Consider the following 27,896-nt stretch of genomic DNA (forward strand, 5'->3'; position numbering starts at 1 on the left):
AGGGTGTTCTTTCCGTCGCTGTGGCTCGTACGAGGCGGTCGTCTCTGGAATAATGCACTTTAATAGAAGTTTTAATTATAGTGGTGCTTATAACTTTGATTATTTTTTTTAAAAGGTGCAAAACCATTGAGAGATATTGATAACTTTCGATTAGGTAAGTTGAAACACAAACAATTATATCATTTATTTAAATGAAAGTTAACACCTGTTTTATGAAAATACATTTAAGAATTTTTAAGTGAAGCGTTTATGTATTTTTTTTTTTTTTGTTCATTGAGAGTGATAAAATTACAACCAAACAAAAAAAATATATACTCAGTTACTCAAATACGCGGTAATTAATTTTAATTGTTTTAAAACATTTAATTTCAGTTATTTAAAATAAGAAATTAATTATTTTAATCCAGGTATTATATTTAGACTTTGAAAAATTATAATTTTATTCTTTTTGAGTGTGTGATTAATTTCTTCTAAAATATTTAATGCTCTGAAATATATTTTATACTTAGGAAATAGAAATACATAAATATGCACAATTATTTTGAAATAAATATACTAAGGTAGTTGTAAATTAAAAAACTATTATATTTAATATTTTTAACAGTACATTTTTGAAGTTTTTTTTATAATTAAAGGGATACAATGTTTTGATACGTATGTCACCTTTTTTTATTTTAATGTAAAAAAAAAATATATATATATATAAATATTTATTACAAAAAGTACATTTATTTTTATTTTTTAAAAATGTCAAAAATTATTTTAATAAATTATTTTATAAAATTTAAGTAGTGCATTTATTTATTAATTTTTTTTATTAACACTTAACGTTTAAAATAAGTTTAGACAAAAGACGTATTATGAATACAATAATTCATAACTATTGTAAATAATATTAAAAACAATATAACCAGTCGCGTATTTTCAATTTTTTCTGGGGGGGGGATCCACAGTTTATACATAACTAATATAAACTATATATTATATTGTAATAGTTACATCCTTATGCAGTTTTTTGGAGGAAGTTTAACTAAATATATAATGTAATAATCGTATAGTCTTATGTAATATTATTTATATATATACCTATATATTGTATTTACATTATATATTATAAAGTATTGTTATTAAATAAATTCTAGTTGTCTCGATTTTTTTGGCCAACTCCTCTATCACTTCATCAATAGTAATTTCAACTTCCCTGTGAATTTTTAACATAGCCAATTCTGCAAATATGTAAACATTTTATTTTATTTTTTGGATAGGTTCTGGGGGGATCCAGTACTCCTGGACCCCCTCCCCGTAAATACGCCACTGAATATAACAACATTGCACTTAAAATACTTGTACTAATAGGGATAAACTTAAATAAATATTCAGTTTTTATAGTCTTCACTGAATCAATGTATATTCCCGCCAATTTTATGTATGTGTTATATCTTACAGATTTTTTTTTCATCAGAATTTTAAATAAAATGCTCTCCGTTAGTAATATTAGCTAATAATCTAATTTTCAGTAAATTAAATAAACAGGTATTATTTATTTAAAAAATGTTAAGTTTTATTGAAATTATAATGAAAATAAAATTGTATTTTATAAAAGGCATTTTACTTGTTACGTGTGGTACAAAATTGATATTTTTTGCAATTTATAGAATGCTTGGTCATAATATGAGTTAAAGTTCTTTGTAACTTTTGAATGATCAATTGGAATAGAAGTAGGAAATTATTAAAACAAATGTGAACAAATAGTGTATTAAATCACGTAAACATGTTATCTATTGCAGTTGTATTTTATCATTACCAATTTAAGTATTTAAAATATTCTACGTTATTGACACATCAAATATATTGTACTTTTAGTATGCTATATTTTGCATTTAATAAAATATTACGTAAGAGATCCCCAAACGGAAAGAGGTCAAGGGGTATTTGGACCTCAAGTATAAGTATAATAGGGTTCGGATACAGTATTATTAAATGTTTTTGTTGAAATAAGATGAAAATAAAAAAGAAGAGTGTCGACTCCATGACGGATGATTTACAATAACACAGTTGAACTATGTTAGTTTATAACTATTATGAAATGTTTGTGAATAACTATGATAGGCGTATTCGTGTATTATTATTCCGGTTATTTTAATTAAAGTTGCTGACACTCATCACACCTCCACCCCATGGTCAGTTAATCACCAATTACTGTGCACTTTACGCATTCCACTGTAGTAGGCAATAAATAATAATAATCATACCGTATGCTTGTTGGTATAACTACCTGTAATTAGTTCCAATAGGTAATCATATTTAACTATTGAAATTTGATTTGATTTAATTTTTATTTTCATAATACACCTAACTCACGGAATTATTGAATGTTTTGTGATTTGTTAGTTTTCTGGTTTATTGTCGGTTTTTTCCACCCTAAAAATGGGTCAAATCATTGTTATGATAAAACAATATAAGTGCATTTGTTTGTTTTTATAAATGGATTGGTTCATTATAAATTATTAAAAAATTTTTTTCAAAGTTATAAAACATGAATATTAACCGAATATTATGCATTACATTTAAACGACGTCCTTTCATTTCTGAAGTAAACAGATTCTTGTACTTTAGTAACCGGATATAACCTTAGTTCTTTGAAAATGTACGTTATATTGCAATGATAAATAGATACTTATTATGCACTTTATACATTATTCACTCACATAGATGCGGATGGACACGATTTCCGGTCTTGTTTATAATTATTTTGGTCTCAATCATACATTTTCTGTAAAAGTTTGTAAATATTATAAAAATTATATTTTGACACCATTTTGTTTCAATAAACTGAAAAACGTATTATTTCCGTAAATATAAATCAAATAATTTATTATTTTTTTTTTTACGTTTTAGTGCTTTAAAATTAAAAAGTCAATTTTTATTATTTAACTTTTTTTTTTGTATAATACCTTAGCTATGAAAATGTCGGTAGAATTAATCCCCTTTTCCCGGTAAATGCACATATAAATAAACGTCCTGAAAAAAATATCTAATGCAGCCTAGGCATAATCAGCTCATAAACCATTCATGCGTCTTTGTATATTGTGCTCTAGTTGGATGCTGCAGGTATCAGTTTAGATACTACCTATGTTGTCGACTATTTTACTCTTAGACAACATTAAACTGGATATTGATTAGCTGCTTGCAAATTCGGTTTGTATTCGATAAAAAAATATATAAAATTAATAATTTTAACATCAATTCAAATAATATTAATAATAATAATCGTGTAACCCACAAAACGCATTTTCCGTGCGTGGTAGTATATATGTTTTGTGAGTATTGTTTGAAAATCATTCACGGTTAGATTTTATATGATAGTATAAACCGTCATTTTATCTTTTGTATATAGTCCGGTCTGATTATTGAAATACTACAACCACTACCATAGGTAGTTACTACTGGTCTGTTGTAATAGCATGTTTGTAATTATATACCCTACGGTTGTTTTCGATTATACACGCCACCGGCGATCATGGGCTGGTGGCGGTTTATGCGAATAGCAACGCGAATAATTCGACCCGATCGTGCGTGTATGACGTATGCATACAAGTATATATTCTGATCACTGCATGTTTTATTCTACAATAATGATAATAATAATACTAATAATATGTAACAACACCCCGATGGATATAAAGTTTGTGTGTTTCATAAAATCAACCGAGTAGCACAAAATAACGTATTAATTCGTACATTTCGTACACTACGTGTATTGTTATAACTGGGAAGATAATTAAAAAAAAAAAAAAAAAAAACGATTTGTCATCTTACCCCTGCAGTTTGTAATGCGTTGTTTGATCGATATAATACGATATATATATATATATATATATATATATATAAATACGTCATAAAGGTGACAATTTAATGTAGGATAATTTTAATAATGTGTTCTTAAATGCATATCGACATATGTACAATATTTATAGTATATACACGATATATGTATGTATTTGTATTCATAAACATACACACACACAATCACATACATATATAGTTGTATGTTGTCTGCTGGTTAGTATTGTGTACTAATAACAGCGCAGTAAGTAAACGTGCTTGAATATGATTTAATAATACCTAATTTTTTTTTTTTTATTGTATAGTGAATAGAAATCATCAAATTATGACTTAAATGCTTAAACTGACTAATTGTGATTGCGCTGGAAAAAGACATAATTATTTAATCAAACATGATAAATTCTAATTAAGTTATTTGCTTTCATGTTATAGAAAAATCTAATCAATACAATATATTAGTTAATAAGTTCTATATTATATACGCTGGTAATACAATAATAACTGATATTATTGTTATAAGATTTCATGGTGGTTTTTATTATTCAGATTTCACAATTGATAAATTAAAGTTTTCTGTATTATTTCATAAATTTTCATAAATTAGTGTTAGTTAATTATTGTAAACTACAAATTTTTATTTTTAAATTTTTAATCATAATCAAATTATTTATTACGGAATTTTTTGTATGTTTTTTAATTACAATATACTTAGTGTACTGCATTTTCAGAAGTCTTTCATATCTCAGGAATCAAAAACGTATTATAAACTATCAAATCATTTCTATGTTATTGTATTTGATAATTATGTTCAGTTGAATAACATATAGTTAAATGTTGTTTTTTATGTTAAATAGCATATAATGTTATATTATATAGTTATTATATTATATAATATTACTTTATAATTGCAAAACACTACAAGTTATCAAAAAATGATTTAATACACATTATGTTTCAGTTACCTATGCATTATTTTTAATTATATTTTAAAATGTATGCAGGGGTTTCAATTCATATATATTTTTATATAATAAGTGATTAAATATGTTTGTCATTTCATTAAGTTGCAATAACAAATTATAAATGACAACAATTGTTCTACATATGTAGACGTGCGACTATTTGTGTGATATTAAACAAAGTGACTGATGCAGGGTTACTAAAATCTATACGTGTATCATTTTGAGATATTTACAAAGTATTTTTAATACTTTTGAAAAGATACATTTTTCCCGGGGGCACAATTTCTACTTTTTATATAGTAGTGTAATTAGCTCAACTTAGCTAACTATATTAAGTTAAGAAAACATAAAATATATTAATTTTTTTAAATTTTATTTTGAAATATGCAATCATTGAAACTTATTATTGCCAACTTTAAGCTTAGAATCAATTAAGGTGTATCGTATATTATGGTGTAAGGAATACAAATTATACATTTTACACTTAATTGCTTTTTTGATTAAAGTATAATCTAGTTTATTTAATGTAATAGAAATGAGTATTACTATGATATGAAAACTACCGGGAGAGTATAATATATACTAATAAGTATGGTTAGAAGTTAAATAGTTCATTATAATATAATAGTATTTTAAATCGTTTATCATTATTACTAAGACTAGGATTTATAATAAAAAAATTCAGATGATGGTTTTTAAAACTGTTAATGTTTTGAAATTTTTGATTTTTAAATTAATTTAAATTAATTTAGATTCTATGCGTTTAAGAAATAATGTTGTTGGCTTTGGGTTGTTAAAAAGCAGTCAATAATGATTTTACCTGTGAATATAATTAAACAATTGATATACGGTTCATAGATTTACTATCATTATTATCATCGTTATTAGGTGATAACATATATATCTACTTTTATGTTATAGAAAAGTATTCGCTTTTAATGAAGGCAAAAAAAAATAAAGAAAAAAAGTATTCGCCTAACTTGCACCTCACTGGAATGACAACAATGACACGTATAAACAAAAATATCACTCTGTCTTGGTTTAATTTATTTTGTTGTTTTTAATATGAATATTTTTATTACATATATTAATATTTTTAATTTTTAATTTTATTATTAAAACTTTAAAATACGATTTTTAATCTATTATATGTGTTGAATATAAGCATATAACAAAATGTATAGTTTTATAAGTCATTATTATACATACTTGCGAGTTGTAGTAAAATGGTAGTATTTAAAAAATACATGATATGCGCTTACCGACTTTATAAAATATGATGTCGTGTTGTGTTCCAAGATTGATTCCTTATTATACTATCATTGTGTGTTGATTGATTGACTAATTGTATCAGAACTTTTATGACGCAGATTGATATCTTTGGCGTCGGCTATAAAGTTTTCTTTGTAATTCATAACAGTATAATTGTGCATAAATGCATTAACGTAAACATATATAAAAGGATGGATAAAATTTGAACATTTTTGTAATTTGGTTACTGAATGGAAAATCGGTAGTTAAAAATTACTATTTTAACCATTAAATTTAATATATTTCTGTGTTTGAGTGCATTATATATTACACAAATAGGGTAATATTTCTCATTTACAAATATATTACGTCAACATCATGAAATTAACGATAAGTCAACTAAAAAACCAATGATTAATTTAAAAGTATTATACTTGATGTTCTTTTAATCTTGAAAATATACTTAATGATAAATTATTACATACATAGGACAGTTTCGAAATAACAAATAACTTAACAATATTTTAAAGAAGTAAAAAAAAATCATATAAAATGTAATTATAATGTCATAGCTAGCTAGCACCAGTGGTGCCAAATCCTATGCTTAGGTCAGGCCGTGGCCTGACCATATTTTTTTAAAATTAAGCTGAGGATCACATGGGTCGTTCTATGGGAGTTTGCACTTTGCAATATTCTGACTTTGCAGTTATTCTCGCGAGGAATTCCGGATGGATTCTGTCGGATCGGTACGTTTATGAACAGAACAGAAATGTTCAAATGTGAATTACCGAAATTAAAACATATAATAAGATATTTTACGGTACAGTACGGTGTCTGTCGGTATTTATCTGATTAGTATGAATCATGCCTGATACTTGTAATTTGAGAGCACAAATTATTTTCCTATACAAAGTAAAAATGTAGGCTTGTGGTCGTTGGAGTTGTTGAGGTCATTGTATTTATATTTGGCCTGAGTAAAATTTTAGAAGTTCCACGATACTGGATGTGATATTAAGTAATACATTACTTGATTAATTATGTCAAAGAAAGTATGTTTATTGAATATAAATATCATGTTATAAATGGGTAAGTTTATAGTATTAATAAAAAAGATAAGCATAACTTAAATCATTTATAATTTTGAATTTTATATATTATAAATATTTTTCATTCATGACATTTATAATATTAAATGTTATTAATAATGTCCATGTACAATAAAAAATTTTTTCAATTTTTATTTCTTTTTATTTTGTACTCACAAATTACATTATTTTATACGATACATTGTATACGATACTATATCGTATAATATATAATTTAAATTTATAACAATAATATTGTAATAACAAGACGATTATGAACGCAGTTATAATTGAATGAAATTAAAAAAAAAAAAAAAACATTTCAATCAGTTGAAAATGTCGAGATACAGAGACGGGTGACTGATATAGAAAATTTGTTTATACAAATTTGGAATCAATGTACTGTTAATTTCAAAAAATGTTGATGGATGAAATTCAGATTAGATGAGTGCATAGCCTTTATATGTCTAATATTAAGATATGTTACTAAATAAAGATAAATTCCTAATAACTTCATAATCAGGTTGGTGAAACAGAGTTTTATTAAAAAATAAAAATAAATCAGTTATAGGTACATGACCTTTAGATTTTGATTTTATTAAATCAATAATATTAGTTATATTAATTTATTGTAAATAGACTATAGATTTGACTAAATACATTTTTTATATTGCTACTCAAGTAAGAAAATTATATGAAAAATATTGAATTATATTTTCAAGAATTAAAGTAGAAAAAAAAAAATATTTTCGTCGGCCTTTTACGAAAATAAATTTAAAAAAATTTCATTTATCTATAAAAAATGAGATTACAATCAAAATCTTTTCAATGAATATTATTTTTTGAATTGGGTCAAAAAGAATTTAAATTTGTCGAAATTTGTAAATATTTCCATGTATTTTGTAGTTATCTAATCTTCAGTATTTTTTAAATTATTAGTTGAAAAATTCATAAAATGACCTTTTGTCAAGATCATGTCTTAAGACAAAATAAAACACACACATAAACTTGATAAAAATAGGTTTTTTTATTAAAAAAAAAAAAATGTATAATATTTGTCTTATGATAAAAACATGTTTTTATCAAGTTCAATGTAATTGATTACAATAAAGTCTTATGGTTGTATATACATAGGCACTACCAACATTGACAATAGGATGGTGTATCTGTATACCATAAAATTAATGGTATTAACCATAATTTGTTTTTTTGATTTTATAAATAATTGTTGCTCTAATTCATGTTTTCCTTGTAGGAATTCTTTAAATGCTATTCTTTATTTATTTTTTAAAATTATGATTTCAAGTACTAATAATTAAGGCTTTTTAATAAATGTTCAAATAAATATATATTCCTGGATGTTTTGATGTAAGAAAATGGTGTATGTATAATAATTAATAAATAGTACATAAAATTTAATTTAATACATTTTAGATACGAGAAATAAAGCGATAAATTAAAAATAGATGAAATATTTTACCTTTTTTTCTCTAGTCAATTTTTAAACAGCTCTAGTTAATAAATTAACGAAAATTCTGCCAGTATAAAACATTTTAAAGTAGGTACGAAAATACTTTTCTCAGAACCTTGAGAATAGAGAACAATTATTTTTCATAATAAGTAACTTTTTTCATATAAATATTGTATTTAATTTAAAAAGTAATAATAAAAACACCAATTTATAAACAAATAATAAAGCATTCATATTACATGTAATTCAAGGTAATTTACAATCAATTTTTGTTTTACACAGGTCATAATGGTAAAACGATTAAATATAATTTATGAAAATTTAATTATTAAATATACATTGGAGGGTTCAAGTAATCGGATAAACAATAAATAGTATGAAAGTTGGGAAGAACATTATTAACTATGACTACTTATACTATTACATTATATTATTATTTAATTTTTGTAGGTAATGGGTCAATTTTAACGGGTCTAGTAATGTCTAGTCTGGAATAATTTTTTTCCATATTATTGTTTTATTACAATTTTAATCAACGATCATTAGAATAAAATATAATTATTCGATCAGTTTTAATATAAATAACGTGTCAGCAAAATGATTTATTCATAAACGAGGATGGGTAAAACTATTTTAGGCCACACATGCCATTTAAGAGGAATTTATGAATAATTATAAATAAAGATGCATTATAGATTCTTAATATTGTAAGTAATAATATTTGACGGAAAAGTATTATTCGTAGCGCACTTAATTTTTGAGAACTTTGTCACGCATGTAATTAAACATTATTTTTATGGTTTCATGTATCAAAAAAATCGTTATCGGCGTGTTCATTATAATGTAATTTATGCTATAAACAGTATATGATGATACAATATGAATACTATATTAATATAGGTGTAAACAAACTATTAGTGTATTAAACGTAACTTCATGTTTCGAATATACATAATTATAGTGGTATCCAGGAGATGTACTGTAGGGGGGGAGAAGATTTGAGCTTTTTTTATAGATATTTTTATATTTTTTTGGTAAATAGGATAAAATAAAATTTAAAAATGTTATTGAATTCAACTGATTATAACTTATAATTAGATTTAAATTTTAAAACAAATTAATGAATGTTCTTTAAACATGAAAATATGTATTTATAAATTGTCAAAAATGCCTTAAAGAATTAATTTTAATCGCAATAATGCTCTTAATAATAGTCTACAAAAGTATTAACAAAGTTTCTAACCGCTTCATTAAAAATAAAGATTTAAATAATTTACAACAGCTGAAATTCATTTTCTTAGAACTATGCCTTCTAAAGTTTTGAGTACACTAAAATATTATAAAATAATTATATTATACTAATCGTTCGTACTTTTGATACAAAAATTTGTTAAGTACGTTTTTTTTTTTTTTATTTATTATCATGTTTAATAAATTCATAATTGAAATAATTGGTTTTATTTTACTTACATTTTTTTTAATTATGTATATGCATACGCTAAAAGTATATAAAATTATCTATAAATAATAAATAAGTTTCATTTAAAACTTTTAGCCGAAAAGCTATGTCTTAGGATTGCAGCATTTAAATGTGAAACCTTTTTTTTTTTTTTTTCATTAAGAAAGACGAATATTTTCAATGTACACTATGAGTAATGTATAAAATATTTACAGAGCTGACAGATTTATTTAAGGCCCCATCTAGTAATGCTACTTCAAAAATTTAACACTTATATTTATTAACCATTATTATACTTATTACGGATAAGTTGTTAGTTATAATTTATACATTTTATATTTCATTTTATTTTATCGGATTTCTATATTAACTGTATGAAAATATTTATAGAACTTCAGTTTGCATAGAATTAGTTCTTTCCGCTTTAAAGATGCATTAATTTGCAGTTAATTTGTATTAATGTTAGGTACTTGTATTTAAAAATCATTCCTCTCAAATAAAATAATGTATTGTTTCGCTATTGCTGTTTTAAACTGGGATAAGTATTGAAGAAATAGCGATCTACCGAGTTCTTTTTGAATAAATCATTTTTTTTTTTTTTATTGCAAAAAATAAGTTCAATAGGTCATTCATTCATATGGTTTTAAATAAATAGATACCTAAACCGCGTGTATCATAAATTATCACAGGTAATGCATACATAATATTCAAAATATAATGATATTCCAGAAACGTTTACGTTCTTCAGTCGCCGAGGTGTCACACGTATATGTGTGTTTTATGAATACCTAAACCGTAGAGGTTATTTACTTTTTTATTTTATTTTTTATTTTTTCGATATGATAGGCTCGATGACTTGGATATAGACGGCGGTCGTCCGTCGTTGTCAATGACGGCGTGTATGCGTATTTAATATAAGACGTCTCCGTTACCCGTTGGCGAATATAAAAATGCCAAGGACACACACACCGTGGTCTTGTTAGTCACCGTCGAAGGGGGAACATACTACTACTATATACGGCATCACATTTTAGTTAGTAGAGAAAGCACTAATAATAATATATAGCACTCTCGTGTACAGCCGCGTAGAATTACGGGTTTCGCGGTAGTCGGGTGGTCGGGGAATGGTAGGGACTTAGTAAGGAGCGTGAAGTATATATAGTGAGGGATATATTATATAGAAGGGAATGGACGGTAATCATCGCTGGTGATGATTCGCACACGTTTAGGTATTCGACTTGCCTGCGCGACGCTCGTGATGCCCTCGTGTCGTCGATACCATCGTCTTAGCCGCCGCATTCTTCTACTTATTTTTTTCCTTTCCCCGCCGCACTCACATCTCCTCGGGCTCAGTACTCAACTTTTGTCCTGCCACCTCTTCGCTACGTCCCGCTTTCAAAGCCAATATATCTCGTTGAACAATCATTAGCGGGCCACTGCTGAGAAGCAATAAATGCCGCCGGGTCGTCTCCTTGACTCACTTATATATATATATATATATGTGTGTGTGTATGTGTGTGTGTATGTGTGTGTGTGTGTGTGTGTGTGTGTGTGTGTGTGTGTGTATGAGTAAAAGGTACCCGCAGAGGAGTGCACATACCTTTTAAGGGATATCGATGGAAGTGGAAAGGGGTATATTCCTTCTATATCGATGATGATCGTAACTGTGGAATCTCAGGAATCCGTCACCGCAACCGCAGCCGTCGACACCACCAACGACGACCGGAATAATAAAATTTAAAAAATATTTAAGTCATATTATACTCTCTACCACCAGTTCAACCCCCGTTAGGGAAGTAGGATGTTCTCGCGTTCCTATTATTAAATTATAATATATAATCATCAGTGTTCGGTTTCAACATCAATAGCCAATCGTTACGCGAAATTACAATTCATCGTGTTATAAATAAATATGTATATTAATAAATATAATATATAATATATATAATATCATAATAAATAAATACATATGCATATAAATACCTGTAATAGCGATGATTCGATGGTTGTGACATCGTCTGCAATAAATATCGTCGAATATTTTAATATTGTTTATAACTATTTAACAGTAAACTCCAAGAATGGCCGGTGTAGCAGCGAAAACGTCAGCAATGTTCAACAACGGCGTAACCAGCGTCGAGGTCGTAGACAGTGATAATGATGATATTGGTGTTACTAGGAGTGGGATTAAGAGGTTTTTGGTTCCATCAGTGAATAGATTTCGGCAACTTTTCACTTCGTCTCCAACCAGCATGGCTAGTAGCACTAAACGTTATTGGCGTCGGCGTCAAAACAAACAGGACACCGAGAACGACCAATATTATGACCAGGTCGACGAACAAGACGAATATAGTGACAAACAGGAGCTACACCAACAAATAAACGACGGGAACGGTAGCAAAAATCACGATGTGGAAGAAGCTGACGATGATGACGAAGAGGATCAAGACGAAGATAGGCAAGTACGAAAAAAAATGCTCAGAAAACAAAATAAAAAGGAGGTTGAAGTAAAGAAAAAAAGTAAGTATTTTTAAACTTTCAATTACATTTAATTTTAATATTTCGATAACATTTGACACTGGAAATTACGATGTTTAGAAAACACTGAAATACGATTATTGCTGGCTAAATCTACCGATGATACTAAAAATAACGCAAAAATGATGTCTGAATCAACGGCAGTTGTCACAATAATGGACGAACTCGACTTTAAAGAAAATTCAAATGCTAATGATAGCGAGAGGGAGACTTGGGAGAGGAATGCAGATTTTTTGTTATCAATTATTGGGTTTGCTGTTGATTTGGCGAATATATGGCGATTTCCATACTTGTGTTACAGAAATGGAGGAGGTTTGAATAAATATAATAAGACGATTCGGTCGAGTATTTAATTTATGTTTTATGGAATTATTGTGTTACAGGTGCATTTTTGATACCATATTTTCTAATGTTGATATTTGGTGCAGTACCTCTATTTTATATGGAACTAATACTAGGCCAGTTTAATAGACAAGGACCGATAAGTGTGTGGAAGAACGTGTGTCCTCTTTTTAAAGGTATGCATAAAATCAACTATTATATAACACCTATTAAGTCAGTATTTATTTTAAATTTAAATTTTAACGTTAAGGTAAAATTATAAATATTTGGAAATTTATTATTATTAATTTTTTTTTTTTAAAAATTAGTTTTCTGAAAATTTCAATTCAAAGTATTTATCAATATTTAATAAGAAGTAAACGATTATTGTTAAATAGTTAATCATGAATAACTTATAGATACTACTCGTAAAATCTGTTTTAAAATAATTATGTGTAATTATTCTAATACTAGTATTTATGAATTAAATCTTAATTTTAAAATTTCTAATTTATCTTAACCATTAAGATTTAATTTTTGATACATTCGTAATTTAGATTATAATAATTTTAAAAATTATGGAATTTATTAATGCGTATTTGATAGAATTATCAAATGTTAAATGAATAAAGTAAATTTTATTATTTACCTATTAAATTAATAGAATGAATTAAAAATATAGTAATATAGATAAATTTTATACTTCAATTTTTGTGTTGTATAAGGTTTTAAAAAATTATTGTTTTTTAAAAAATGAAGGTGATTCAATTTTTTTTATAAAAGATCATCCTAGAAGTAATATTTTTTTAAATATTGATGATATTTATATTAATGAAGTATAATTTTTAGGTGACTATGATATTGTTGAATTATTTTTAATATGTTTTCATCTTTTATAACCTTTGTTGGAATAAATTATAATAGTATTTATAAATAAATAAATAAATAAATGATTATCATGGAGTATAAGGTAACCGGCATTTTCAGCTAAAGTCATTTCGACGAAAAATGTTTCGGCAAAACTTTTTCGGAGTAAAGACATTTTGCCAAACGGTCATTTTGACGAATGGATTTATGTTAATGTGACACACGTTAATGTGAATACTGTTTTGGTCCGAGATTAATTTAACAATGAATGTTATGATAGTGTATACGTTTGGTACATTATAAACGTGAAATAAAAACCAAAGAAAAAAATGCTTAACAATATTTGTCAATAATTGGTTATTTCTACAAATAAAAATGATCTGATTTTAATACAGTCATAAAGCATCTGTTAATGTGCAAAAATGTACAAGTTTAGGGCAGAATAATCGATAACTTAATTTTAGCTGTAAAGTATAACGTGATTCAATTTTGCAATAAAAATCAAACAAGTAACGACACTAGTATTTCAGTAGATATTTTTAACTGTTTTATATACAATGAATATGTCAACGAACTAATCAAAACCAAAACTGGTTAATGGTGGATATTTCTGCACATAAGATATTTCTATATTTAAGACAAATATCACAAAGAAAAATTAAATTAAAATAAAATAATAAACATTAGACAGCATTAAAAAAAAGATGGTAAACTAATTAAATAAAAACAATATCGGTTACTTGAACAATTTGGCATTCAATATTAACCTTACATTTTTAATTTTGTTTTTTTTTAAATAATAAAAATATTTTTTATTCGCGAATTATATTTATTTGCACTTTCGCCGAAATATCCTAGTGCCATAATATTATTATATTTGTAAAATACGACCGATTTCAAATTAAAATTGAATTATTAGGTATATATAAAGTCAATAAAATCGTCACTTTTATTTTTTTTATTTTGTATGAGTATTAACCATTAATTAGTTTTTAATTTTAATTTAATTTTTATTATTTTATTGTAATTTGTATATTAAGAGATTAAAAAAGGATATTGTGTTTATAAATTTAAAAGGCCGATTTGAGTATTTTATAATGTAAACTGATGGTACACAATTCGCCTTATTACTTTTTTTTTGTACCGTAATAGCTTATGGTTTGAATACTGGTTTAGGAAATGAAAATATTCAAATTTACAATATAATATCTTAAAGTTTGATTTGAATATTATATTTATTAGTATATAATAAAAAATGTAATGAAAGTGTAATGTAAATTCCAGGACTTAATGGGATAGAATAAAAATTCAGCACGACGATGTATTATTATCAGACATTTAATGTTAAAATTAAACTGTGCTATTCTTTATTGAATTTAAACATGGAATATTATAGTATTTTCGTTTGAGTATGCATGCTGAATATAAAATTACTATTTTTTTTTCGGAAAAAATAAGATAAAGATATAAACAATGTTTATTAAACATACATTGTACTATAGCGTTTATGATTCAATTAGATTTACATGTGCATTTAGGATATAATATTATACCATAGTGTTTATGTTTCAATTAGATTTACATATACATTTAGAATATTCAAAGAATACTAGAATACCCATAGTTAACATTTGCAATAAATAATTTATTTAAATAATAAAAAGTACAGGTGCAATCGAATAAATACATAAACAAATTTCAACAAATCAATAAATGAGTATAATATCGAAATGATAGAGACTGTTTATTAAAATATATGTTTCGCAGCATTAGGATAGACCAGCGGTTCCCAAAATTTTTTTTCCGCGACACCTTTTTTTCGCTGCAACTCGTTTGCGCACATTCAAAATTTTTTACCTGAAAATCGACGACTCGTTTACGCATAACAAAATCAGTCGTTTACCTGAAAATAGATAACTCGTTTGCGCACGACACATTCACACACATGACACGTGTATATATATATATATCGTCACAGACTGCAGTACAAATTATCATATATATCATTTTAATATTATCTTATAATCGACTGTGTAGACTGTAGATTATATAAATTTGGACTTTCCAAACAACTTTTAATAAAGTTTCGGTAGGTATGGACTATGGATATGGACGGTACAGTGGTGATTAGTGTATTGACGACGCAAACTTTAATATAGCGAAGAAATTTCTAATATTTTTGAATCTCGGTGAGGAAAACGATGTTTTAATATTGATAATTATAAATTTAGTGAATACTGTGTTTTAATGAGTGGATGTTCAAATTTTAGATGCAACAATAAAAAATGTCCAGAGAGTGTTATTGTTAATAAATCAAACAAAATAATAAAAGTAAACAACTCTCATAATCATGAGGAGTATAATAGTCAATGATAATAAGCTAACGAGTTCGTCACAGGTAGCCAAAATATATGTGCGCAATCGGGCTGCATCACGATTGCGTAATTTTTCCTTTTTTGACCCGACTAATTACACCACGGTTGCGCAAAAATTTGTAACACGATTGCGCCCCGATCCCTTTTTACCTGATAAAATCTCAACACCATTGCGTACCAAATAATAATATGTGTATATACTATGTATAATAATTTAAGTATAATATAAAATAATATACAATACATACTTTTTACATATAATTTACATATACATGCACTCAAATTTATTACCTATTAATTCACAATTTTTCTTCCCAATTATTACAGACTTAGGACTGTCAACAAATTATCATCGTTGGCTTAGTTAAAAATTGTTTTCTTTCTAAATTACATGTATGCTAAATGTATAGTCAGTTGTCATTCGGCAAGTGTACTGAACGGACGACTATTGTTCGTATTGCGAGTTTGTGCCTTATTCTTTTATTTATAATTAAAACGTAAAATTTGAATTAATTATGACTACCGATATAAATTGTGGCGTATGTAATACTCAGTTTGCCGATTTAGACATACCCATAAAATGCGATGGATGTGCTATTTTCGCTCATAATAAGTGTTCTGGACTTACTACTTCAGAAATCAAATGAATTGCTTCAAAAAACATAACTTTGAAATACTTCTGTGCTAGTTGTGATCGTGGTCTCAAGGACTTGCCGAACTTAAAAGTGTTGTTAAATAAACTGCTCTTGGAAGTAGAAGGGTTAAAAAATTTAAGCTATTCGAGTTCCAGTCATTCCGTTGATAGTGAGTTTATTATAAATTAAATAAATGATCGTAATAGTCGAGTTACAAATTAAATTTTTTACAATGTTGATGAATGTGACTCAAATCGTCCTGAAGATCGCATTGCACATGATTTTAATCAGATTAAAAGTGTAATTAATTCTATTGGTCTAGACTTTGATATCGTACCATTAAAAGTTATTCGTTTGGATAGTTTTCTAAGTAATACATTTCGTCCAATTAAAGCTGTATTTTCGACTTCATCTCATATTTATGATATTCTTAACAATAAACGGAAAGTTTCTTAACACGTTCCTCCTTCTCGGATTAATATTAGTTCGGATCGGACTATTTATCAAAGAGATTTAATGAAGAAGCTGCGTGAAGAATTGGTTGCCCGTACATTAAATAGTGAAATTGGATTAGTCATAAAGTTCATAAAAGGCATTCCGAAAATAGTCAAAAATACGGAGGTATCAAGGTCCAAACCTCAACATTTTTTAATTTTGAAATAGGCCTTTGTAATTACAATGTATTTAGAAATGATAGGGATTCTTTAGTTAATAGTAAAGGTGGTCGAGTTTTATTGACAATTAAAAATATTTATGATTGTTCTGTAATTAATGTTAATGATATCCCTGGTATACAAAAGATTTTTGTTAAGATTAGGTATGATGGTATACTTTTATATACTCTTAGGTTGCGTGTATATACCTCCATCAACCCACATAAATTTTTATATGAAGCATTGTGAGACAGTTGAAAATATTATACATAATTATTCTTTTGTTCATGTACTTATAATTGGTGATTTTGATTTATCTGGCTTCCCGTGGTCTGATTATGCATTATGTAATGATAAAATTGAAAATATCATAAGACAATCGTATTTAAATTATCTAGGTTTAAAACAAATTAATAATGTTGTAAATACACGCAACGATATTCTAGAGCTAATTTTAACTAAATCTGCAATTGATAAAATATGTGTAGGCTGTTATCTTACTCCTCTTATTGATTCTTATCATCCTCCACTCGACTTTCTATTTTCTAGTACAGTTTCTAATGATGTTCCTGAGCCTTATAACCCTACTGTTTATAATTTTAATAGCTGTAATTATAGTGATATTATTTCATTTTTATCCAGTATTGATATAAATTCAAATCTCATAGGTCTAAATACAGAAAATTCTGTTTTGAAATTTCATGATATTTTAGATCATTGTATTGATATTTTTATTCCTAAAATTAAATTAAAACTAAAATAAAACTTTCGAAATTTGTAACGTGGTCAAACTCAACTCTTAGAAACTTGATTAATTTAAAAAAAACAGGCTCATAAGAAATATTGTATTTCTAATTTGCAAAGTGATTATTTGGCTTTTTCAAATTTACGGAAAAAAATGCAAAGCTTTATCTAATAGTGTCCATGCTAATCATATTTGTAAATTTGAAAACAATATCAATATTGACGTAAAATTTGTTTGGTATTATGTTAATTCGTTAAGGTCAAATCGTTCAAATATCCCACTCTCTGTTTCTTATGATAATAGTGATGCAGATAACATTAATGATATTACAAATTTATTCGCGAATTATTTTTCTTCTGTCTACGTCACTCATAATAATATTAATCAGTGAATATTTTAATGTTTGCAGATGATGTTAAACTTTATTGTCAAATTAAATCCTCTGATGACTATAAATTTTTACAATCTAACTCAAATAAACTGGTTCTATGGAGTAAACGTAACTAACTTTCTTTAAATTATGATAAATGTAAAATTATAACTTTCTCATGTAGTAAAAGTGCTTTATTTCATAATTATTTCATTAATGAATATCATTTCAAAAGATGTTTTTCAATTAAAGATTTGGTTATTTATTTTGAATTTAATTTATCATTTAAATTAAATGATAATATGATAATCAATAAATCCTATAGAATGTTAGGTTTTATAAATAGAAATACCAAAGACATTAGAAATCCCTTATGTCTTAAAAGCTTGTATTTTTCACTAGTAAAATCAAATCTTGAATGTGGTTCTTTAATTTGGTCTAATCATTATTCTACTTATATTAATAATGTAAATAATATTCAATTTAAATTTTTAAAAAAAATTGCTTACTTAATTCACGGTCAAATATCAAGAGATTCTTTCCATTTGGTTCAAGATTCTATAAATATTGATTCTCTTCAAATAAGACGCAATATATTGGATATAATGTTCATTTATGATATTTTAAATGGTTCGTAATCTGTCCAGATATTTTAAGTTTGATTGGTTTCAAAATACCAGGTAAAAACATATGAAATTTAGATTTGTTCTATATACCCAAATTTATTACTAATAGTGGCAAAAATTTATTTATTTTCCAGAGCACTTTTAATTGCTAATAAAATCCACGCGGTTCTAGATTTTTTCGTTTTATTTTGCTAGGTTTTTAAAGATAATATACTGTTATTTTTGAAACATGGTGCTTAATTTGTTATTCTATATTTTTAATATTTTGTTATATTTATCTCTTATTGTTTGTGTTATCTTAAAAGTATTTGTATTATTATTTTATTTCATTATTCATTACTCATAGATCTTTTTAGTTCTTATTACTCTTTATACTTGTGTCATTACCTTTTTTCTTTTCACATAAACTTTCTTGTTTTGTTAAAGGGCTTACGCCCGTTGAATATTCAAATAAATAAATAAATATACTGATATGGTCAATAGTCGAAATATTTTTTATTAAAAATTGTTTTTTTTTCTTATCTGATAGTCATTAGTCGATATTATTATTTCAACTATCATTAGCTCAATCAACTTTTCATTTCTATTTGAAAAAGTGCATTTTGTGAATTAATAGTTTTAATGCATGTATATGCAAATAATAGAAATGATGTATTATATACATTATTTTATGTTGTACATAAATTATTATACATAGTATATACACATAATTTGATGCGCAATCGTGGTGTAATTAATTGGGTCAAAAAGGAAAAATTGCGCAATCGTGATGTGCCGGCGCAATCGAGCCTTTAGAAAGTGGTCGTGGTGCCCCTAGGGAACCACTGGGATAGACTATGTATGAGAGGGTGTAATTATTACATAAAATCATTTTACAGTGCTTCCTTTCAGACAATATTAGCTAATATAAGTAATAATATTAGTATTGTTTGTGAGTTATTTTTTGTTATGTCACTGAGTAAGGGCCAATGAGAATGCAGTAATTGGAAAAAATTGAAAGTAAAGTTGATTGTGCACACATAAATTTTTTAAACTCAAAGAATTTAAGCAGTTAATAGCTCAAAAGAAATAGCATGATCCACTGAGTGTTCTTAGACTTGTGTCAATAGTCTACGTTAGTTATAACTCTAGTTATAGACGTTTGATTGAAAAAAAATCTTGAAAAAATTGAATGTAAAGTTGACTGTGCAAGCGTAATTTTCCTCGAACTCAAGGAATTTAAGTAAATAATAGCCCAAAAGAAAGAGCTTGATCCACTGAGTGTTCTGAGAGTAAAACGATCAAGATCTACTCATTAAAAGAGGAGTTATGAGAATTCGAATGTTGCTTGAGTGAATGTGACCCATAAGAAATGTACAGGGGAGAATCGCATTGGTGGGAGTTGAGTAAATTTCAATGATTGATGACATATGTGCGTCTAAACACCTTTCATTAAAAAAAAAAAAAAATGAAGGAAGTCGGCCGGATAGAATGGCCAGACGGATTTTAACTGACTAACTTTGTTTTCATATATTTTTTTAATATATAAGATGGCTTATGTTTACATTATTTTAAAAATAAGTATTTTTTCAATTATATTTCTTTTTTTGAAAATTGAATTAATTTCTAAGGTCTATGATGTATAATTAAGTGAGAACCAATGAAATGAATAATGTATTTAGAAATTAGTTACATATTGTTGTATCAAACGTTTTTGTGTCTGAAATAACTGTTATTTGTTTTATTATGAGTCATAAAATCATAGTATTCTTATTACAGCAACAAAGTTTCGTTAAATATATTTGAGTTTGTGAGCTATTTTCCTTTAAAAATTGGATTATTGAAGTTGAATAGTAAGATTTGGAACGAATTAATTGAGGTAAAGATTTTTTTAACAACTGCACAAATTTTTAATATGTTACTCAATATTTCAGTACTGCCATATAGTGATACTTTTCCAGTAATTACCTACTGAATTTATTAGAATATTTTTCTCTATTTCATATGTATATACTATTAGAGTTATCACAAATCTTATGTATTATTTTTTAAAATTATTGTTTTTAGTTTTAAAAAAAAAATATTGAAATATCTATTTTCTTTAATTTTGTTGTTTTTATATTATTTTTGGTTCACGTGATTTTATTTTTATTTTTTTAGGTGTTGGATTTTGTGCTGTGCTAGTAGCATTTTACGTTTCATTTTACTACAATGTTATCATTGGTTGGTCACTGTATTTTCTCGCAATGAGTACTACAAGCAGTTCGGGACAGTTACCGTGGGTGCACTGCAATAATACCTGGAACACAAATTCATGCGTTGAACAAAAAGATGACGATTGGGCAGCAGTCATCAATGGTTCAAACCAAAATTATAATTATTTACCAAGGATGCACGCAAACGGAAGTTTACTTGTAATGTTAGATGGTACATCTGATACAGGCAGTAATTTTAACGACCAGAGTTCACCAGCAGCCGAATATTTTCAGTAAACAAAATTTCAATAATAATTAATATTGTATTTTTATCCGTAGGTTATAGATTCTAACGATTAGTACAGTTAAAAGCATACATTTATTTATTTAACAATCGAATGCATTTCATTACAGTTTTTATTACATATACCAATATAGAATAAATTTAAATTTTTTATTTTTTAATTTTGGTAAATATAGAAGATGTAATGCGATTATGATTTGTTTTCTGGAGATAAAAATAGGGCTTTTAAACAATTAATTTCGACGAATTTACAATATAATTTAAATATTATATTTCAACATAATATACGATCGACCAATTTACCCTAAATAAATGTGTGGTCTGTATGTTTATATCCATCCCTAGCTTTAAATTATTATTAAATAATGGTAACTAGTAACTTTGTTACTTGTTTTCCTTATAAATAACACGATAAATAATTACGAAAAAATGAATAAACAATATTCTCTGAAATGTTATAAAAATGGAATTACAGGGTGATTTGTTTTGATTTCCCAAATAGATTTCTCGGCATCATTATGATATGGGAGTATGGTTTTAGTTGTTTTATTTTAGTTAGGTCACCGAGGAATTGTTACATAGTAAGTGGCGCGTCATGTGTATTGACGTATTCACGCGAAAAATTCCATGGACTATGAACCAGACATTCTCTCTAGGTTTTTCTAAATATTAAAATAATAAAATCTAATGATTGAAATGCAGGTTTCAGTTCGAATGAATAAACAAATTACACACAAAGGCTACTATGTATAAGAAACTTTTAGAGTAGTCAAAAGTTTTAAACATTTTACAAACTATAAAGAATGAGTAGTAGTTTTATGAGCTGGTCATAAAGATTTGATGCTCTAAAATGCTTGGCTCTAAGCGAGAACGATTGGTCAAAAATCGGATTTATTTCTACGAATTGCGATGAAATATATACAGTTCCGGATTTAGCAGGGATACTAGGAATACAATATACAAGGGCTTTAAGACCTAAGGGTCTAAATCCAAAATTTTAAATTTAAATTGTCTGTTTCGTTATTTTGTTTGTTTCTTTGTACTTTTTTTTTATATTTATTCATTGTATTTCATTCCAAAACTTCTGATATAAAATTTATAAATCAAAATATCTGAACCTATATTTTAAAGTTCTGCGTAAAATCAAAAAAAAAGTTACTTTTATAAACTTTTTTTTTATGTTTCTAATTGGTATTTATAACCCGGATTTCTGAAACTTAGATCCAGCACTGAATATATAATAATATATTAATTGAAAATATAATAATATTTACGTTTATCCATGTAAATTACAAAAAGTATTATTATTCAGAGAATATTTGTTTTAAAAGAAGTATAAGAAATATGAATATTTTAAATAATAATTCATCTAACTGATAATTAAATGTTTCGTTACACATAAGTAATAAATATATATATATGTAAAAAAAAAGCTTCTTTAAAATACCAACAGTCATTATAGGTGAATAAATAAATAAATCATTAAATACTTAATCAAAATGTAACTGAATAAAATATAAATTCGATTAATATTAGTAGATAATAAATCGTGCGGAGTATTCTATTAGCGAATTAATTCAAAAATAATAAAAACTTGCAATTTATCACGCTACGTCACAATTTATCATTGATTTTTTTATAATTCGAAATATATTTTAAGTCATAATTTAAAATTTTTATTTTTCCTTTTCAAAGCCGAGGCGTACTTGGCATGCAGATGAGCGATGGTCTTAACGAACTAGGGTATCCGAAGTGGCAATTGGCGTTGTGTGTATTCATCGTATACGTTATGCTGTACTTGAGTTTATTTAAAGGTGTAAAGTCATCTGGTAAGTACTTAATTTGTAAAATGATAAACGACTCGCACAATGAGCCCAGTGCACGTATTCATTCACATCAATCATTCAATACACCGAATTTAGTGAATGTTGAGTGGGGTATATAAACTTTCAGGTATCGTCGTTTGGGGCACAGCCACACTGCCTTATTTGGTATTGACAATATTGTTGATCAGAGGACTCATGTTGCCAGGCTCTTTAACTGGCATCACCTATTATTTACAACCGGAACTGTACCGACTTTTAGATACACAAGTAACGTTTAAATATATTGCTTGGATAGTATAATCCCACGTTTAGAGCGCTATTCAAATTGTGCGTGACGTATATATTAATATATTTCTCCCGTCCGCAGGTGTGGGTGGACGCAGCCGTTCAAATATTTTATTCAGTAGGAGCCGGGTTTGGTGTTCACCTGTCGTACGCGTCATACAATAACATAAAAAACAATTGCTACACGTATGTACAGCGCATCTATAAATTGTAGATAATACGACTGCGTGTGGTGTTCTTGGAGTATAATATAATTACGTAAATGTATAAATTATGTTAATTATTTAGCGATTGTTTGATTACGACGGCTGTCAATTGCTTTACCAGTTTCTTTTCGGGTTTTGTGATATTCACTTATTTGGGTTTCATGTCGCACAAACAACATAAGCCTATAAGTTCTGTGGCCACCGAGGGTGAGTTCTGATATTTACCTGCGCCATCCTGTGGCCCTGCGGTTTCGATCTATAACGGAACGTTCCATTTGTTATTTTACAATTATTGTTATTATCATTTACCACGTTTTCGATTCATATTATTTAGGTCCCGGTCTAGTATTCCAAGTGTATCCTGAGGCTGTGGCAACGTTACCAGGATCCAATATTTGGGCTATGCTGTTCTTTTTCATGTCCATCACGTTGGGCATAGATTCTGCGGTAAAATTATTTAAACCGTTTTCTACCGAAATAAATTAATTTTCATAATAATAATAATAATTAAAATAAATGCTAAAACCGAACAAACAATGCAATTCAGTATGGTTAGTACATATTTTATCTATTTTTTTTTTTAGATGGGTGGATTAGAGTGCGTCATTACTGGACTGATGGACGAATTTAATGGTTTTTTCAAAAAACAGAAGTGGCCACGCGAACGTTTTACGTTCGCAGTCATAGGTATTTCGTTTTGTGTGGCTCTGATAAATGTAACACCGGTAAATTATGAAAATTATATATGCATATTATATCTATATACATTTTAATGTTTAATTTTTATTTCACAAACCATCCGTTTACTTTACTCACGTGTTAACTTTAGGGTGGCATATATATGCTTCATTTGTTGGACACATATGCTGCTGGTATATCTCTGTTGTGTTCAGCACTGTTCGAATGTTTAGCTGTATCATGGTTTTACGGTAAACGAGTTAATCATTTTTCTCTTTTTGGATGTTCAAATGTATTATTGTTTTTAGGATTGGAGAAATTTTGTGATGACGTGGAAAACATGATTGGGCACCGTCCAGGGTTATATTGGCGAATATGTTGGAAATTTATTAGTCCAATGTTTATCATAGTAAGTTGGCCAACAATCTTTAAATTTAAATGTCTACTATTTGTAAGCATTTTTTCTTCTCACATGTAATTTTTCAATTTATAAAATAACCGGAAAATTCCGAAATTATTAAGACAATAGGAACTAGTTGTTGAGAAACGTGTTCGTGTATGGAAAATAGATCAATTGATTGACACGTGAATTTTAAAAAATGTTTTATTTATTTGGCAAGTAATTCATTAAGATTGCTAAATAATACTGTTAAAGTTACATTCAGTACAGAGTCCTTAAGTATATTTAGTTATATTATAAGAAGTTCATAATAACTTGATGTGCCTTAAAGGCTTTAATATTGAAAATACGTAAATTTACATAGTTTTAACAAGAATTAATGAATAGTAATCAATACAAATGTATGATTTCATATCACTCTTTAACCATATAATTAGTGACACAAGTAATATTTGTTTTAATTACAAAGAATACATAATGTGAACAATGAAAAATATTTTACAAAAAACTTCATGTACTAAAAATGAATATATATCACAAATTAGAGTATAAATGTTCATTTTTATAATATAAAATATTTTATGTAATATCCATTGACAAAAAGACTAAAATAATTATTCGTATAGTTATTTATTATCTTATGATAGGTAGATTTATACGATAATTGCGGTGAATTATTTATGATAAAACTGATTTATATTAAAACATATCCCTCTATAACTGACTATAACAATATAAATATAGTTAAAAAGTAATTTTGTCTTTAAAAGTTATAAGAAATTTAAAAAGTAATTAAATTTAACCAAATATTGATAAAACACAAAACAAAGAAAAACATTAATTGAGTATACTATAAATAATTTTATTTTCTATATGTATTTTATAAAAATCCAAAAACGAAAATGTTATTACTACAACTCATTAAGCGAACTACTGAGGAACTAAAAAAAAAAAATTAAAAAAATATTTCATCGTCTTTAAACAATTAATTTAATTGAATCGAGTATCTTCATTTTCTTTATTTTTTTAGTGCACAAAATATTATACAAATTCGCAAAATGTGTAACACAGATGTTTTATTATTATTAACTATGTATTTTTAAATAAAAAAAAAGTAAGTACAGTAACTTTGTATAAAAACAGCCTCTATAGCAATCGAACAAATAACAATATTTATAATATTAAACCATTTGAAATATATAAAATTAATGACATGAAATTAATTTATCAATATCAATATCTAAAAATTAAATGTTTTATAACTTTACTAATTGCATGAGAGTGATTTTATCGGTAAATTAATTTGATTCGAAAATCAAAATCTTATTATTATTTTACGTAATAATTATTCAATTGTTTTTTATTTACAGGGTGTTGTGACTTTTGCTTTGATTTATCACCAACCTCTGACTTACAACGGTTACGTGTATCCAGAATGGGCTGAATGGCTAGGTTGGACTTTAGCCTTTTCATCAATACTAATGATACCAGGAATGGCTATAGTGCAAATGTGTAGAGCCAATGGCTCGTTTAAAAAGGTAATTAAAATGCACAAAAAAATTGACTTGCGTATTACTATAATGTTATACACGAATGTTAAGTACAAGTAATACACAGTAATATAATTTTATTTTTATAAGGATTTAATATTAAGTTTATATTCCTACAGAGATTGGCTTATAATATTACGCCAGCCAGTGAACACGAGTCTATGGAAAAGAACAAGGGCGAGTGCACAAGATTCCGTTTAAAGCACTGGCTATACATTTAATGTTATTACTATTTTAAATGTAAATCAAATGTATTGTTCGATATTACTTTGTATTTAATTTTTAATTTTTTTCCTCCTATAACTACACGAGGAAGTAGGTATACTTTTTACCAACACAATTTATATTAAAACCTTAAAATATAATATACAAATATTTATAAATTCATTTAATCAAATTGATAATATTAATATTCAGAGCCGGATTAAGAGGGGGGGGCTAAGTGGGCTATAACCGAGGACCCCCAAAAAAATAATATGGGCTTACAGCTTTTCTACTTACTACTCTTTTTTTTTTTTTAAAAAAAATATAATTTTAACAATATTTATTTAAAGATACAATCATATTAATAATTTGAAATAATTGTCTATGACAATATGCATGTTATTGAATTAGATAGGTACATACAACACGCAATATACTGTGTTATTTCGTTTTATTTTATGGCTTTCAAAAAAAAGTTTGAAGTCGATACTTTCTTTGTTATTATAGATAAATTGATTTCTGAACTTAACAGAAGATTAAATTCTTATTATCTTTTTCTTACTCAATTCAAATTTTTAGTAAACTTTAAAACTGTCAATGACCCAGACATTGATTCATTAAATAATAGTATTCAGTTTTACATAATGATCTCGATGATAACTTGAAAACAGAATATCACATTTTTATCATTATATCAAAACAGTTTCTTCAAATATTGACAGTTGTGGTGCTATAACAAAAATTCTATATGAACGACAGCTTATTGATGTTTTTTCAAATGTATATATTGCACTGAGATTATACCTGACAATACCGTTGACAAATTTTGAAGCAGAACGTTCATTCTTAAAGTTGGCTATAATTAAAAATTGACTAAGATCTACACAGATTGAAGATAGGTTGAACGCATTAACAGTTATATCAATTGAAAATGGCATATGCAAAAAACTTTCATTTGATGACGTTTTAGATATTTTTGCATCAAGTAAATCTAGAAAAAAATATTTTAAATAATCATTTGTTTGTATTTTTGTGTTATTACCAAGGCTCGGGAGTTAAAGCATT

General features: G+C 26.6%; 1 protein-coding gene across 2 annotated transcripts; it reads left to right on the top strand.

The window, feature by feature from the left end:
* Positions 1-27,871, top strand: LOC112682425 (sodium-dependent noradrenaline transporter-like). 2 transcript variants are annotated; one of them, XM_025553029.1, is made up of 15 exons: positions 1-154; positions 12,144-12,594; positions 12,673-12,924; positions 12,996-13,130; positions 21,344-21,671; positions 23,378-23,511; positions 23,636-23,775; positions 23,876-23,979; positions 24,082-24,206; positions 24,334-24,446; positions 24,584-24,724; positions 24,829-24,928; positions 24,986-25,086; positions 26,448-26,615; positions 26,747-26,848. In XM_025553029.1, exons 2-15 carry the CDS (start codon positions 12,156-12,158, stop codon positions 26,846-26,848), a joined length of 2,382 nt encoding a protein of 793 aa, XP_025408814.1. In that variant the 5' UTR covers positions 1-154; positions 12,144-12,155. The 2 variants fall into 2 exon arrangements, with proteins under 2 accessions (XP_025408814.1, XP_025408820.1); XM_025553035.1 differs by lacking the exon at positions 1-154 and having other exon boundaries at positions 12,156-12,594; positions 26,747-27,871.
* Positions 27,872-27,896: the final 25 nt, after the last annotated feature.

This window comes from Sipha flava, unplaced genomic scaffold, assembly GCF_003268045.1.
Source record: "Sipha flava isolate LNK unplaced genomic scaffold, YSA_version1 103_pilon_pilon, whole genome shotgun sequence".
Classification (NCBI taxonomy): Eukaryota; Metazoa; Arthropoda; class Insecta; order Hemiptera; family Aphididae; genus Sipha; species Sipha flava.